This window comes from Pediculus humanus, genomic scaffold (genome assembly GCF_000006295.1).
Source record: "Pediculus humanus corporis 1103172107547 genomic scaffold, whole genome shotgun sequence".
NCBI lineage: Eukaryota > Metazoa > Arthropoda > Insecta > Psocodea > Pediculidae > Pediculus > Pediculus humanus.
In genome coordinates, this window is record NW_002987162.1 from 411,461 (window position 1) to 428,220 (window position 16,760).

A 16,760-nucleotide genomic window follows, 5' to 3' on the forward strand; every position below is an offset into this window, starting at 1 on the left:
GTTTTTTTATTTTTAAAATTTTTTACTTAAATTTTTTTTTTTTAAATGACTTTGTTTTACGTTTTATTAATAATAAAAAACTCATCTATTAAGGTTGTGTAATGAACCAAAAAAGACTTTATTTCGGTTACACGAATTTGAATAATTACAATTTTTTTTTTTTTTTATAATTATGAAATAATACTTTCGTAAATTATTAATTAAATAAAATTTAAAAAAAAAAAAATTAAAACTTTTTTTTTTTCGAGTTAATTTTTTTTAAATTTAAATTAATTTACACAGAGTTTTTTATAATTTAAACTTATGGCGGTTAAAAATTCAAATAAATTTAAGCGCCATTTTTATTCGAAAAAGAAAAAAAAGGCGTGGAAGGAGAAATAAACGTTTTAGACTCAACTTTAAAATAAAATGTTTGAAGCTCAAAGTATCGAAGCTGAACATAAAGATTTAATTCACGATGTCGCTTATGATTTTTACGGTCAACGTATGGCGACTTGTTCGAGTGATCAATTCGTTAAAGTAAATTTTTTTATTTTAGTTAGAAATGATTTAAAAATTATAAATTTTATAATCGTTTCGTTTTATTTTTGTAGGTGTGGGATCAGGATGAGGAAGAAAATTGGCTTTTAACTGCTAATTGGAAAGCTCATAGTGGTTCGGTTTGGAAAGTAACATGGGCACATCCTGATTTTGGTCAGGTTTTAGCTACTTGTTCCTTTGACAGAACTGCTGCAGTATGGGAAGAAATAAGTTGGTGTTTTTTTTCATTTAAAATTTTTAAAATTTTGTTAGTTCTTCTAAGTTATTATTATTTTATTTTTTTTTAGTTGGAGAAGGCATGGGTTCGGGTGAAAGAGGAATGAGACATTGGGTACGAAGGACTAATTTAGTAGATTCTAGAACTTCCGTTACTGATGTTAAGTTTGGTCCGAAATCATTAGGATTAATTTTGGCCACTAGTTCAGCCGATGGAGTTGTTCGAATTTATGAAGCTCCAGACATAATGAATTTAAGTCAATGGTCTTTGCAGCATGAAATATTGTGTAAATTACCATGCAGTTGCCTTAGCTGGAACACATCTCTTTCAAGGTTTGATTGCTCCATCATTTCATTCAAAGTTATTTTGATTTATTTACATAAAAATTATCATTATTAACTGTTATTCTCTACTTTATTTAGGCACCACCCTCCGATGTTGGCAATAGGAAGTGATGATTCAAATCGTTCTAATGGGGGAAAAGTATTTTTATATGAATATAGTGAAAATTCTAGAAAATGGATTAAATCTGAAACTTTATCTTCGGTACAAGATCCTGTTCATGATATTTCTTTTGCTCCCAATATGGGTAGAAGTTATCACATGTTAGCTGTTGCTACAAAAGATGTTAGAGTTTTTACTATTAGGTAAAAATTGATAATTAATTTATGTAAAATATTTGATTGGAAATTTTTTTATCATTTTCCATTTTGAATTAACTTTAAAATACTCAATTGAGCTGGTTTTATTTTTAGAGAAAGCAGCAGTGTATCAAGCGGATCATCAAGATTTGAAATTGAATCGGCAGCACAATTTGAAGATCATTATTCAAGTGTTTGGAGAGTAACATGGAATATAACTGGCACAGTATTGGCATCAACTGGAGATGATGGATGTGTAAGACTTTGGAAAGGTAAAAAAAAAAATTATTTAATTTTTAAAGTGTATGAACTCCAAGTACTTTAAAAAATAAATTCTATTTTTTATACTTTAGCAAACTATAAAAATGTATGGAAATGTGCTGCAGTTTTAAAGGGTGACGGAACTCAAGCCGAATCTGAACCATCTCCTGCTATAGCCATACCAGCAACATCAACAATATCGCCACAAGGAGCAGCTAGGTATTATAAATTAGGTACTATAAATCATTCAAATCAAGTTCCTTGGCATTAACACCCTGTTAATATTCCTTTTTTTTTGTAAAATAATTTCTTAAATATGAAGTATCTAAAGCACATAAAAATAATTATTATTTTATCAATAAAATATTTTTTTCTTTAATAAATTCCATCGATTTTATTTAAAACTTTTGATTTATGCTTCTAATTTTTTTTTCGTTTAAAAATACCATTAAAAATTTTTTAAATTGATAATAACTTAAAAGGCTTTATAAATTTAAGTTTTGAATAGTTTCACACGTTAAAAACTTTCTTGATATGATTAAAATTTTTTTTTTTTTTAAACATCCTTTCAAGTACTTATAATTTAGTAAAACAAAATTTAGTTTCCTTATAGTAAAACTTTATTAGTTAACACATTACATTTATTCAAATAAAGTAAAAATTTAATACAATTTATTTTGAAATTAATTTTTATTAATAAAAAAATTAGTGGTGAATATATAATAAAAGTACCTTACCAAATCATGCTTTTAAAAAAAAAAAAATCGACTGTAAAATAAAAACAATAATTACTCGAGTACAAAATACAAAACACTATTTTTTAAAATCTTATACTAATTTTCTTTCTAATAATATTTAATTTAAAAATTTTATGAACACATAATAATAATATAAAATAAAGTTAATAGTTTTTTATTTAAATACTACTAATTCAATATATAAAAATTTTAAAATCGCCTAAATATATATATATAATAATTTTCATTGCATTTTTATTTTTCAAAAACGATTTCAAAACTCTAAGATAATAGAAAACAAACTCTAACCTACTTGAGTTAGAGTTTACAAAACTATTTTAATTATAGTTTTCAACCTTTTATATTTTTATATTGTAAATTTAAATAATTATGAAATCTTATAAATTATTATTTTGATTTATTTTTAAAAAATTATCGATATTGTTTTACGGCTGTGTTTTCTTGTAATTTACTATAATTAATTCCATTTATGATCCAATGATCGACAACTCCTTTGGTAAACTCTTTGATAAATCTACAATTGTAAATTGTAACCATATCTGCTTGAATCTCGGCAACTGCAGAAAACAGATCTTTTTTCTGATATTTAGGTAAATTTTTGCATGTATAATAAACAACTGTTACTTGAAAAAATGTTTTTTCTTCTTGATCTCCACCTGAATAACATATTCAGATATTGTATTACCATGTTAAAATATTTTTATTTAATTATTTAACGAGTATTCGTTAATTAAAACAGTTTTCATATTTTAAAATATATAATTAATACAATATAATGTATGAGTGCTTAAATATTAATATTTCATAATTTCTACCAAAATGTAAATGAAAATAAAAAAAAATTTAACATTTTAACAAACTACTCGAAATATTTTACCTTTAATTATATCTGCTTGACAAGGAAAAAATTGCATTATGTCTTCAACATTAATAGCTAATTTAAGCCTTTCAGCAGAGTCCATTGTTTTTATATTTTTTTCAACTTCAGTTTTACAATCATGAGTAAGTAAACCATCTAATTCTGAAAACTTCATTTCAGCAATAAGATTTGTGACGACTGATACAGCCAATTTTGAATTATTTAAAAACTCGACTATACTAAATTCTTTATCAAAGTTTTTTATCAGGTACGAGTTGAACATAATACGAAGAGATTGGAAAAAATTAGGAGACATGACCACGTTCATATCCATTAAAGGATGAGGAGTTTTGCTATGCACGGAAAAATTTCTTTTCGAACAATCAAATAAATAATATTTATCATTAATATAAAATAAATGTTTGCTAAATAATTGTTGTGTACATTCAAATCTACCAGAGTAAAATGTTTTGGTGTCTCTAAATTTTTGAGAACGCTTACATAAGCAATTGCTTAGTGTTCTATAGAGCACTTTGTTATTTAAAATTTTACCAGACACTAATTGTGTCTTAACTGGCGAAAAGAAAAAATATCTCATTTTAATACCTTAACTTAATTTAAAAATACTAAACTGTCCTAGTCTAAGTTCTGTCGTGTAAATAACGATAAAAAAACTAACTACTAAAAGTTACTTCCACGAAAAAAAAAAATTATCTGTCTGAACTTTGTAATTAGATAATTTATTAAATACTTTAATTAAATGTTTTATTTCAGTAGAAGGAAAATTACATAAAAAAAATTATTTTTAATGCAAAACTTTTTTTATTTGAAATTATTGTGTTTTTTTTTTTTTTTGTTTATAATTATTAATGTTTTCCATGGCCATAATTAATATTTAATATTAGTATGGTCTTGAGTTATAGAATTTTTATTTTTCATAATATTGTTAAAAGTGTCATTCAAAAAAATTCCGTTCGTTTACTTAAGGTAAATAATTGAAATTAAATATTTTTTTAATTGGAGATTTTTAAAAATCATTTTTTTTTTTTTTTTTTGGTTTTTTTTTATAGAGACAACCATTAGTTGTACAGCCTTGCAAAGTAAAAACTTTGTTTAATTTTATAATAATGAGTTTTTTACCTTTAAACAAAGCTGATTCAAAGGAAGCTTTAAATTTATCTGATAAAGGAAAAATTCCCCAAGTTGAGAAAAATGTTAATGCAGCCATTTTGCAATCAGATGAATTATTTCAAATTGGTAAATTTAAAGAAAGCTATGACGTTTTATTAGAATATCAGGTAGGGAATAAAAATTTTTAATTTTATGCATGATTTAAAGCTTTTTAATTTTTAGTTTTATAATTTAGGACACAGAAAATGTAGAGGTTTTATGGAGGTTGAGTAGGGGATTATATAACATAACTAAACAGAAGACCACTGACAAGTCTACTAAGGCAACCTTGATCAAAGAGGCATTCGAACATATCGATAAAGCTTTAAGATTAGATGACAAACACAATGCAGTTCATAAATGGATGGCTATTTTGGTTGATGCCAAAAGTTCTTTAGAAGGAATAAAATCAAGAATAAATACATTGCCTACTTTCAAAAAGCATTTAATGGTAATAAACAACAAATTATTCAGTATTATTTTCATAAAAAGTTGTTTTAAATACTTATTCGAAAAAAAATTTCAGTTAGAAAAGAAAAATTTATATGCCATTTGAGACTGACAATAAATTGTAAATGTTAATATATTTTTTCCTACAACATAAAATAACATAAAATTTTAACTTATTTTCAAAAAAAAAAAAAAGATACAATGAAACATGAAGGAAACACAAATTTATAAAAATCCTTACACTGTTACAGACTGCAATAGAATTAAATCCGAAAGATGCTACTTCAATGTACATGTTAGGTTTATACATGTATAACATTGCCGATATGTCTTGGTTACAAGTAAAAATAGCAAAAGCATTATTTGGTACTCCACCTGAAGCCTCATTCGAAGAAGCATTCCAATATTTTAGTAAAGCAGAAGAAGTAGAACCAAATTTTTACAGGTAAACTCTTAAAAAAAAAAAAAAAAAACTTTTAATTTCAAAATGTTTATATTTTATACTTTTTAATAAAAACATTTACTCTTTTAAACTTTTAGCGCTAATTTGTTAATGCTAGGAAAAACTTGTTTGAAACTTAAAAGATTAGAAACTGCTCAATATTGGTTGAAATGTGCTACTTCATATCCTGTGAGAACAGATGAAGATGAAGCAGTAAGTTAAATAATTACTTTACATAATTTTTACAACATAATTCAATTAAATTAATTTTTAGAATTCTTTTTAGTATTTAACTTTACAGACTTTATCCTTAAAGTTTTCATTTTAAAAAACAATTTTTATTTATTTATTGACTTTTTCGATTTATGTGTCTTTCAGGTAAGATTAGAAGCAGAAGATCTTTTAAAAAAAAATCCTATTGTTATGAGTAAATAAGAAACCGGTGAAAGAAGTTAAATTTTTCTAAAGATTTTTTTTTTCAATAAGTAAAATATTTTACAATGTTAATTATTTACTGTGGGAATTTTAAAATTTTAATTTTATTATGAATTTTATTTAATATGGTGGTATCAAATAAAAAATATTTTTATTACATAACTATGAATAATTATTGAACAAAAATTCATTTCTTAATGTTATTCGAAATTTATTATTTTATTAAATTTTCTTGTTTAGGTAGCTAACTCTTGTCTTAAATTTTATTTATGACAAATTCTAAGATTAATTCTGATAATTTTTTTGAAAATCAACTCATTATTATAATTATAAAATCTAATCAACTCATGATTTCAATTAAAATTTTTATTTTGTGTATTAAAAATAAAAATGGCGGAAAAATATTCGAATCGTTCCGTTATTTTAAAGTTCTCACATTTAAATTTTTCTAAATTCAAAACATAAATTTATTACGTGATTTATTTTCTGTAAAAAAAAAAAAAAAGGAAAAAAATTAATATGGTTACAGTATTACAGCCAAAGACCAAAGGTGGACGAATAACTTATCATATTAGAAGTTTACCTGAAACTTTTTTGTCGATATACCCCCCGATAAATGAAGGTCCGGAGAGTAGAGTGGAGGGAGCACAAAGAAATTTTTTTCTTAACTATAGAAAAAATGATCTTTCAAAGTATTTGGTAAGTATTAAAGTTTTTTATTTTTATTTTTTGATAAAACAGGGCTTTCGGTATAACAACAACTAATCAAAAAAAAAAAAAAAATGTCAATTTTAACCTCAATTTGTTTAAATATGTCAAAAATGTAGAACTTGTTGATAGCATTTATCAATTAAAATATTTTTTATGCTTTAACCCTAAAAGTTTTAAACATGTAACTGTAATTATTGTTACCAACTCACTTAACTAAAATGTTACAGCCTGAAATGTACAAATGGGGTGAAGAGGTAGATGCTTATTCACCTCATCCAAAATTAATACCCAGTCATCGAAAACAAAGATGGGAAGAAATGTTTTCAAAGCCTAATATTAAATTAACATTTAAAGATCAAAATAAAATAAAAGATATCGATGATTTTTATATTTTATGTCAATTTCAAAGACAATACAGCAATGACAATACAGGTCATTTGCATCCTATGGACTATTTCGAAAAGGATATACATTCTTGGTCACCTCCACCTGATTTAAATTCAACATATGTACAATTCCCAGAAATGTATGTTAAATACAAACAACCGCTTTTGCTACCATTGACAAATAAAAAACCTTGGATAGAACCATTTGAACCATTTAGAAGACTAGTAGGAAAACGTGATCCTTATCCAGATCTTAAATTTCCAAGATGAAACATTTATTCAATTCATAATATCAACATTTTCCAGTTTTTTCAGAAATATTAATAAACAGTATTTAACAAAACAGATAACAAAAACCGTTGTAAAATGTAACCATTTAATAAAAAAAAAAATATATGTGAACTTCAATTAAATAAATTTGAAACATTTTTTGGTCTTTATTCAAATATATATTTTATTAATTAAATAAATAAATATAAAAATATAATTATAATAATTAGGTAATAAATTAATCGATATTGAAATTTTAATTTTTTTTTTTTTTTTTTTTTAGAACCAAATTTATGGCACTCACGTTTTCACTATTCAGTAATAATTTTTTGCACACTACACCCCAAATTTAAAAACTTATTCTTTCAAAAAATAAAAAAGCTGAATAATTTTCTTTCTTCCCATTGAAAATTCCATTTCCACATTATACCTAATAATAATTTTTCCAACATTAATGGCGTCCAAAATATCAATATTTGATTTTATGGAAAAACGACGTGTTTGTTTCTTTGTTTGTTGGCAAAAGAAAATGGCACTTACCTAAAAAAAAAAAAAATAATTGATTACTCATCGTTTGAAAAACAATTTAAGAAATTAATTTAATTCCTTTTAAAAACAAAAAAAAAAAAAAATATCACGATAGCCGTCGTTTCATACCTTGTTGGCCTTCTATAATTAATCGTACTATCAATCGATATATCGATCTATCGATTTGTTTTAACTTGATCGAACGATAATTTTTTTTTTTTTTGTTAATTTGTTGTGTTATCCCTTTTACTTTGATGTTAAAATTTGTTTTTTGTTTTTTGAGTATTTCAAGTGTTAATTACAACTGTGAGAGAATAATTAATTTAACGTCATAAAAATTTTATTCTGAACGCATATAAAAATTCAGGTATTTTTTTTAATATATTAATAAATTCAACGCATGTAATACCATCAGCATTGCATAAAACCGTATCGTTAAGTATCTGTAAGAGAAAAAAAACGGTTGATTTTTTTTTTAAAATTTTTCCGTTAATTAACGTTTTTATATTTACCATTTTACAAAAATATCAATATTGATTTTGACTTACTATTTCGGCAACTTTTTTTTTTTCATCTTCTCCCAAATCTTCACCATCATTTTCATCATTCAATCCTTTCATTGTAAGCCTGTTAACTATTTCTACAATATCTTCGCCATTAATTAAATTATCCTCGTCGAAATCTAAAAAAAAAACCAAACAACTATAAAATCGTGTTTTTATCTTTTTTGGAAAATAAAAAAAAGAAATAATTACCGAAAATTAAAAATGCCCATTTTCCTTTGACGTCGATTGGACAATCTTCGGAAAATGCCGATGCTAAATCCAACATGTCTTCGAATGACATTTTATCATCTTTCAATGATGAAAACGTTTTAAATAATCGATCGATGAATGGATTATATTTTAATTCAGGGAATATTTCTAATATTTTTGATTTATCAAATCTATGATGTATATTTGTCGTTACTTCTTGTCCTAATTCTTTAAAACGACAATAAATGCTGCGTGGGAGGAGGGGAGAAAAGAAAAAAAAATAAAAAAAAAATCATTTAATAATAATAATACCTGTATTTTTTTTTTTTTTTGGATTATCACTAAACTTAATTAAGTGTTAACCTAACTAACTAACTAACTAATGCCTAAAACATGTTTTTTTTTTATTTTTTTAAACAAAACAAAACTAATAACAAAATAATTAGCTTTTCATTATGTTTAATAATAAACACTTAACGTTTTTGGGTATAAATTTTTATTGTTTAAAATTAATTTTAAATTTAAAACATGAGATTTTTTTCTATTTGTGAAAATTTTCCAAAAATTTCCTTTTTCTAAATTGGATCGATAAAAAAAAAGAAAAAAAATCAATAAATGATTCAGCACATTTGGTATTTAACTTTTGGCAAATGTAAAAAAAAAAAAAAAAAGTCAAGAACTGGTTTTTTTTTTTTGCCCATTCTTAATTTGGTTTTGAATGTTTCAAGTCCAAGTTTAATAGTAATAATAATAATAATATTTAACAGTAATATTTTTTATACACTTCAAATATTATCATTATTATTTAAAAAAAAAAAAAAATTACTAATCGATTTCTTTTCTTTGTTTATAACGTAACTTATTGATAAATGAATAAAAAATTTAAAAAATTTTTTAATAATGAATAATAAAATAAATTTCAAGAGGATTACCTTCGATTTAATAATAATAATAATAATCATAATAATCATAATAATAATAATAATAAATACATAAAGGGGAAAATTATATAAAATTACAATGAGAAAAAAAAAAAAATTTTTTTTTCACGTGATCTAATTGTCTTTTTTTTTTTTTAAAAAAAATTAAAAATTTGTTTTGTAATAATTAGGTACATGTGATATACCTTTACAAACAGGTATCATATTTATTTATTTCAAGATCACGGATCAAAATTATTTTATAAGAATTAATTTTCTATGCCAAGTTCAAAAATTAAAAAAAAAAAAAAAATCAATTTAATTATACTCACTAAACGATATCACTTTTTTTCAGGTACGTGAGTTGTACGTAATTTTCAATTTCATCCAAAAATAAATTATCAAAAACATAATTTTTCATTTTTTTATTTTTTTTCTGTTCATCAACCATGTGATCAAATAATAATAATAATAATAATAATTACATAAATATTAATTCTTTTAAAAAAAAAATTTAAATTAATAAAAATTTTCGCACGTGTAATTATTAACAAAAAAAAATAAAAAATTTATTTAATCGTACGTTTATAATTAAAAATTAAAAACTGACACGTGAAAATATTAATAATTCGTTTAAAAAAAAAAAAAAAAAATTAAAACAGATTTTTTAAAAAAAATCAACGTACGCATTTTCACGCACACGCACGCACATACACACACGTACATACACACGCACGCATTTCAAACGAATAAATAAAAGACAACGTTTGATCGCGAGTCTTTCCGTATTAGTTTGCAATGATAAGTAGAGACGGGATTTTTAGGACACAATAAAACCAAAAAAAAAAATTTTTTTTTTGTAACAAATTTATTTTTTTTAATAGAGATATATTCCTTGTCAGTTTATTGTAAATAAACCGCAATGTGTTATTTAAAACGCCTTTGATAAGAGTATTTACATGTTTCGTATCAATTTATGAAAAAACACAGTTATTATTATTATTAAAAAAAAAAAAAATTTTTTTCATTTAATGACCTTGATTAATAATAACAAAAGAATAACAATTTTTTTTCCTCATTTCAATCTCATCAAATTTTACACATATTAAATTATTATTATTATTATTATTAATCATTATCAATTAAAATTTTTTCATATTTATCCATCACTTAAATTAATTAAATTAATATTTTATTAAACGCTCTTCATCCATTTTATTACGTTATAAATAAATGCCAAATTCATTATATATAATTATGTAATTTTATTTGTTAATTATTATTAATTAAATTTAATTCGGTTAATAAATAAAAATGTTTTAAAATTTAAATCGTTAAATTAAATTAAATTAAATTTATTTTTTTATTAATAAAGTAATTTTAATTAAAAAATTTTTTGTTTTGTCTTTTTTTTTTTTATCATTACATTTTTATACCTTTTAAAATTTCATTTAAAAAAAAAAAAAAAACAAAATATAATAAATAATTATAAGCTCCCCGTTTAAATTAAAAATTAACTAGTAAAAAAAATTTTCTTTTTAATAATAAAATAAAAATTAATTATTTAATAATAATCCCGATTATTTAATATAGTTAAATGGAAGTTAGATAAAAAAGAAAAGTTTTTAAATTTATTAATAATAATAAAATTCGTTAAAAACAAAATCAGACGATGAAAAATCAAGAAGAAAAATCAATATTATTATTATTATTTTCACTCGTTAAATTTTCTTTTTCGTTATTATGTAAGGTTATTATCGGTTTAAAAGGCGATGAAATTTTTTTTTCAGTTAGTAGTAAATCATCTCCATTGTTTTGTTTTTTTGTCGAATTTAAATTTAACGAATTTAAATCGCAATTATTTTCAGAAAATAATTTTTTTTTCACGGAGTCTTTTACGTTGATTTTAATAAGCCCCGATTCGTTGGAATCGTTTATTTTTTTCAATATGTCGTCGACGTGATCTCGTGCAAACGAGAGTATTTTATCACTCGTTCTATCCTCGACACTCCCTGAACTTAATATTTTATTTAAATTTTTTTTACAGATTATAAAAAGAGATGAAGCGTAGGATTTGAATTGACAATGATTTGAATTTATTTTTTTTTCTTTTAGCGCCACAGAAACAGCCCATAATATTTTCTGAAAAAAAATAAATAAAATAATTCAGTCAGGAAAACGTTATTTGAAAAATCATTAAAAAAAAAAAAAATTAATTAAACTTACAGTTCTATGATGTAAATTCATTTGTATTTCTGATAATATATTCGAATCAGAACTTTCTGATTCTTGACTTTTATTCGTTTCTTTCTCTGTAAATGTCAATGCTCTTCTAGGCCATTTTGGAACTTTTATCTTTTGATTCTATTTGGTCTTCTTCTTTCTAATATATTTGGGCTGTTATCAAATTGAGAAAACCAATTTTGTCTGTAATTGTTGATTGGCATTGTTTTATTTGATATTATTTCTTGCTGACTAGAAAAAAATCTCTTGGGTTTTGGTCCTTCTTCTTTCTCATCATCATCATCATCGGAATTAACAAACAATGCTTTCTTAAAAGAATTCCTTTTTTCAAATTCTACCATACAATTACTAATGAAACTCCTTTTGTTCATGTTTGGTTTTCTAAAAATAATTTTTTTTCACAATACAATCAATTATGTGTAAATAATTTAATTAAAGAAAAAAGAATAAAGGTCAAGTAATATAATATTTACAAAAAAAAAAAAAAAAAAGGGTAGAATAAAAATAAATAATCATTGTTTAGTATGATTCATAAAATAAAAATAATTTGTTTTTTTTTTTTTTTTTTTTTAGATTTTACTAAGCATCCATTGTGAGTTTGAAGAAAATATTCTGGGTGTGTACTTACTCGATTTCGATTATGTGTTTTTTACTAGAATCTTCTAATTTTTGTAAATTTTCCAAAGAAAATAATCTTTTTTTCTTGGCTAAATGACTTAGTCTGCTACCAGGAGATTTTCCATTTACATATTTTCTAGATTGTTGTTGTAAAACATTATTTTTTGGTAATGATGAATCAAACCAAATATTGCAAGATGACATTGTTTCAAAATATACATAGCGTGAAACAACTTTTTGAGAAAGATAGGCTATATCTTCTGAGACTTTAGAAGAGTTATGACTGTGAAAAAAAAATATGTAAAATTAAAAGTAAATTCTTTTAAATTATTATTTAAAACAAATGACCTGCAAATAAAGATTAGCGAACTCACTAATAAACTAATGGAGTTTTATTTTGGTTCCTTCTGGACGACTTGAAGGTAGTTTCATTTGTACCTATAAGATTTATATTTTCTTTGTACTTTGCTAAAATTTCAGAAGCAGTAAGTTTGGATAAGGTAATTGTAGACGGTGGCGGTATTCCATGTAGCATTTTTTGGAACTTTTTCAGTAACTTTTCTTCTAATTCACGCTCTGTTGAAAACAAAAAATAAATTAAAATCAGCTCCACATAAAATTTATAATCTAAATTTTATAGATTTGGTATGCAAATTAGTTAGAGAAAATTTTTAAGTGGATTACGGGTTAGTAATGTTAAGTAAAACCTTAAAACTGTGTGCACTGCAATTTTGCGGGTAAACTGAACTATACCAATAAATTCAAAATAATTACCTTCGTCTTCGTCATCAGAAGAAAATAATGTAGGTGACTTAGACATCTCTTAAGTTTTAAGTCTCTTTTAAAATATACGATTAAATAAACCTAATTAAAAAACCTAAATTTAACCATTCTACCTTTATTAGAATGCCCGTTACTTTTAAAATTAGATAGTAACACGACAACACCATTCGTCACCATAAAAGTTGTTGCCAACATAAATTTTTTTGTATTTAATTAAAAATGGCGCATTATAATTAAAATACAAGTAGTCTGCTCTAGCACTTACATAGATTTTATGATTTTTAAAATTCTTTTTTAAAGACAACTAATTGTCGTTATGGCAAATTTAATAAGGCTATGCAATATTCACAGTACAGAAACAGTCAACTCACTTTTTAGGTGAGATTTTCGTATATCATAAGAATTTATATTTTATAATTTAATATACCAAGTTAATTTTTTTTGTTCCAGTTTTAAGAAATTTTTTATTAAAGTAAAATCAGTAAAAGTTCCAAGTTTTAAATTAAAACCCTCAACTAAATGGCATTACCATTTTACGAAGAGAAAATTACATTCAACCGCAGATAAGCCTGTATCAATATATATTAAACTAGGTATTGGATTATTTTCTAGTTTAGGTTTAAAATTAGTCCGTGATAATACAGTGTTTTGTTTGGAAAAACATAGATCAAGATTAGTCAGTACAAAAAATATTGTAAAAGAATCAGATTTTAATTGGACCAAATTTTTCAAATATTTGCAGATTTATTGGCTTGAATTATTAGGAGCAATTTTGGTAAATTTACTTTTGTCTTTTTTGTGATTACATTAAAAAATAATTTGAAACACTTAAAAAACATGCATTTGAAATTTTAGGCTGCTATAATATGTGCAGCTTTAAACATTCAAATACCTAGGGCACTTGGTGTATTGGTTGAAATATTATCTAAAAATCCATCAGATGGGCAAAATTTTTTAAAGAAGTTAAGAAGCCAGTTATTAAAATAACGCAATTTTAATATGGCTTCTTAACTTCTTTTAAGAAGCCAGTTATTAAAATAATCGCATATTTTTCATTGCAATCTTTATTTACATTTTTTTATATTGCTTTATTGTCAAATATTGGTGAGGGAATGGCTAGGACAATGAAAACTGCCATGTTTTCATCAATTATGAAACAGGATATGAAATTTTTCGATTTAAACAGATCCGGAGAAATATTAAATATGTGAGTGTAAATTAACTTCAACTTATTTTACAAAACAGTTTAATTTTGTATTAAATAAATTTACTCTAGTTAATTTTTCAAAATGAATATATATTATTAGTACATGCGATTATTTTTCTTATTTATCTTGCACAGATTAATAGTTGATATTCAAGATTTTAAAAGTTCTTTTAAAATGGTGATTTCTCAAGGGTTGAAAAATTTAACACAAATTATTGGGTGTGCAATTTCATTGTTTTTAATATCGCCTGCCATGACTGGAATTTCTTTATTTATTGTGCCTACTGGGATTATATGTGGAAATATTGTGGGATCTAAATTGAGGTGAATTTTAAATCTAAATCAAATAATAGTTTGAAAAAAAAATTATACATAAATCATTTTTTAAAATTTTTTCGGGGAAAAATGTTTCAGAAAACTCTCTTATCATGCTAAATCACAGTGTGCTAAAGTTACATTGACAGCTGAAGAAGCTATTTCTAATGTGAGAACAGTTAGATCTTTTGCTATGGAGGATGTAGAATATAATATTTTTAATGAAGAAGCAAAAAAATGTGAAAAATTAAATACAGAATTAGGGTATGGAATAGCTTTACTTCAGGTAAAAAATTTCTTTTTTTTTTTTTGTGTGTGTGTAATTTATTTATAAAAGTAATGGAATTTTTTATTTTGTTGATATTTAAAAAATTTAGGCTGGAAGCAATTTCTTTTTAAACGCCATGGTGCTAGGTACAATTTATATCGGAGGATACATGATGTCAATTGGTAACATAACTGCTGGTAATTTAATGGCTTTTCTTGTATCAGTACAATTACTTCAACGTTCTTTTACTCAAATGTCCGTTTTATATGGATTTTACATAAAAGGAAAACATGCGGGAGCTAGAGTTTTTGAAGTAAATTCTTTATTTTTTTTTTTTTTTTTTTTTGTTTAAGGAGGAAATAATTCTTAAGTTAAATCATTTTTTTTAACTTTAGATGATAGATTTACCGCCAGGAATAACTTTAGGTTCTGGTAAAAAAATACCTTATCACTCATTACTACCAAACGTCGAATTTAAAAATGTTGTTTTCTCATATCCTTCCCGTCTGAATCAAGTAAGTTTTTTAAAAAAAAATATTTATACTTGCATCTGTTCGACTGGGAATATCATAAAATTGATTGTGGTTTCATAAAATTTTCAGGACGTTTTATCAAACATTAATTTGTATATACCTGAAGGAAAAACAGTTGCCATTGTTGGATCTTCCGGTAGCGGAAAGTCTACCCTGGCATGGTTGTTGGAACGGTTTTACGACGTCGAAGAAGGTGTTATTTTAATCGGAGGAGAAGATATAAAAACATTAGACCCTACTTGGCTACGTAAAAATGTCGTTGGCTTTATTAGTCAAGAACCGGTTCTATTTGCCACGTCAGTTTTAGAAAATATTCGATACGGAAAACAATCCGCTTCCGATGAAGAGGAAAGTCTAATGAAAAATTTTAGTTAAAAAAAAAAATTATTAAACAATTTGATTTCGTTTTATAATTATCATTATTTATAATTCAGGTTATAGAAGCAGCCAAAATGGCTCATGCCGATGAATTCATAAGGAAATTTCCCGACGGTTACAATACAGTGGTCGGAGAGAGAGGAGTATCCGTTTCCGGTGGACAAAAGCAGAGGATTGCAATTGCTAGAGCTTTATTAAAAAATCCATCGATTTTGATATTAGATGAGGCCACGAGGTAGATTTTAATAGAAAGTTTGAGCGAATCGTGAAAATGACTCATATTAAATTATTATTATTATTATTATTATTATTATTATTTCAGTGCTTTGGATTCAGAATCAGAAAAAGCTTTACAAATGTCTTTGGATGCTGTGACTAAACACAGGACCACAATTGTTATTGCTCACAGGTTAAGCACGATAAAAAATGCGGATTTAATTATAGTTTTAAATAACGGAGTCATCGTTGAGGTAATGATCGTTTGTTGGTCAACAAACGCTTAACAACACAAACAAACAAAAAAATTCTTATAAATAATAATTTATAAATGTTTCAGTCTGGCACTCATGGAGAGCTTTTAAGTAAAAATGGAATGTATGCTACATTGGTAGCTCAACAAATGTAAAAATTTTAAAAGTTTGGTGTTTCACGTCGTAGTCGAATAAAAAAGAAAATTTTTAAATTTGTTGCTTTTTGAATGATAATAATAATAATAAATTTAAAAAATTAAATTATTATTAATTTTTTACATACCTGCGTATATAAATATCGTCGGTGGAACAACAAATAGGTAAATAAAATTAAATTAATTATAATAATTAATTAATTAATATAGTATATTAAAAAAATTTTTTATTAACTTACATAAATTAACATTAATAACTAATCGTACTCGAGGTTTTGTTTTACTTTTTTAACAAAAAAACAAATTTTTAAAATTTTCCAAACGTGTTTTCCAAAACAAAAAAAAAAAAAATTATTAATTGACAGATTATTGAAAATTAAAAAAAACATATTTATTAACTCGCGATGGTGATGAAAAAAATTTTTAACAAAATAAATAAATAAATA

General features: G+C 24.1%; 7 protein-coding genes across 7 annotated transcripts; 4 read left to right on the plus strand and 3 right to left on the minus strand.

Annotated features, from left to right (window-relative positions):
• Window positions 1-408: 408 nt before the first annotated feature.
• Window positions 409-1,930, plus strand: Phum_PHUM200070 (nucleoporin seh1, putative; the record flags this gene model as incomplete). Its single annotated transcript, XM_002425376.1, has 6 exons — window positions 409-519; window positions 594-750; window positions 828-1,089; window positions 1,180-1,404; window positions 1,513-1,670; window positions 1,752-1,930. The coding sequence occupies 6 exons, from the start codon at window positions 409-411 to the stop codon at window positions 1,928-1,930; spliced, it is 1,092 nt and encodes a 363-aa protein (XP_002425421.1).
• A 1,001-nt stretch (window positions 1,931-2,931) lies between these two features.
• Phum_PHUM200080 (uncharacterized protein) lies at window positions 2,932-3,874 on the minus strand (the record flags this gene model as incomplete). The annotated part of the gene is made up of 2 exons (XM_002425377.1): window positions 2,932-2,996; window positions 3,295-3,874. The coding sequence occupies 2 exons, from the start codon at window positions 3,872-3,874 to the stop codon at window positions 2,932-2,934; spliced, it is 645 nt and encodes a 214-aa protein (XP_002425422.1).
• Window positions 3,875-4,403: 529 nt separating this feature from the next.
• On the plus strand, window positions 4,404-5,773 carry Phum_PHUM200090 (protein FAM82B, putative; the record flags this gene model as incomplete). Its single annotated transcript, XM_002425378.1, has 5 exons — window positions 4,404-4,574; window positions 4,643-4,897; window positions 5,148-5,341; window positions 5,437-5,551; window positions 5,717-5,773. 5 exons carry the CDS (start codon window positions 4,404-4,406, stop codon window positions 5,771-5,773), a joined length of 792 nt encoding a protein of 263 aa, XP_002425423.1.
• A 519-nt stretch (window positions 5,774-6,292) lies between these two features.
• Phum_PHUM200100 (uncharacterized protein) lies at window positions 6,293-7,140 on the plus strand (the record flags this gene model as incomplete). The annotated part of the gene is made up of 2 exons (XM_002425379.1): window positions 6,293-6,472; window positions 6,712-7,140. The coding sequence occupies 2 exons, from the start codon at window positions 6,293-6,295 to the stop codon at window positions 7,138-7,140; spliced, it is 609 nt and encodes a 202-aa protein (XP_002425424.1).
• Window positions 7,141-7,997: 857 nt separating this feature from the next.
• On the minus strand, window positions 7,998-8,514 carry Phum_PHUM200110 (calcium and integrin-binding protein, putative; the record flags this gene model as incomplete). The annotated part of the gene is made up of 3 exons (XM_002425380.1): window positions 7,998-8,111; window positions 8,217-8,350; window positions 8,424-8,514. 3 exons carry the CDS (start codon window positions 8,512-8,514, stop codon window positions 7,998-8,000), a joined length of 339 nt encoding a protein of 112 aa, XP_002425425.1.
• Window positions 8,515-11,694: 3,180 nt separating this feature from the next.
• On the minus strand, window positions 11,695-13,025 carry Phum_PHUM200120 (uncharacterized protein; the record flags this gene model as incomplete). Its single annotated transcript, XM_002425381.1, has 4 exons — window positions 11,695-11,968; window positions 12,216-12,488; window positions 12,580-12,781; window positions 12,980-13,025. 4 exons carry the CDS (start codon window positions 13,023-13,025, stop codon window positions 11,695-11,697), a joined length of 795 nt encoding a protein of 264 aa, XP_002425426.1.
• Window positions 13,026-13,304: 279 nt separating this feature from the next.
• Phum_PHUM200130 (ATP-binding cassette subfamily B, member 8) lies at window positions 13,305-16,314 on the plus strand (the record flags this gene model as incomplete). The annotated part of the gene is made up of 12 exons (XM_002425382.1): window positions 13,305-13,366; window positions 13,439-13,763; window positions 13,844-13,900; window positions 14,011-14,195; window positions 14,331-14,519; window positions 14,610-14,796; window positions 14,888-15,091; window positions 15,174-15,293; window positions 15,381-15,663; window positions 15,753-15,924; window positions 16,012-16,159; window positions 16,246-16,314. 12 exons carry the CDS (start codon window positions 13,305-13,307, stop codon window positions 16,312-16,314), a joined length of 2,001 nt encoding a protein of 666 aa, XP_002425427.1.
• Between the last annotated feature and the right edge of the window lie 446 nt (window positions 16,315-16,760).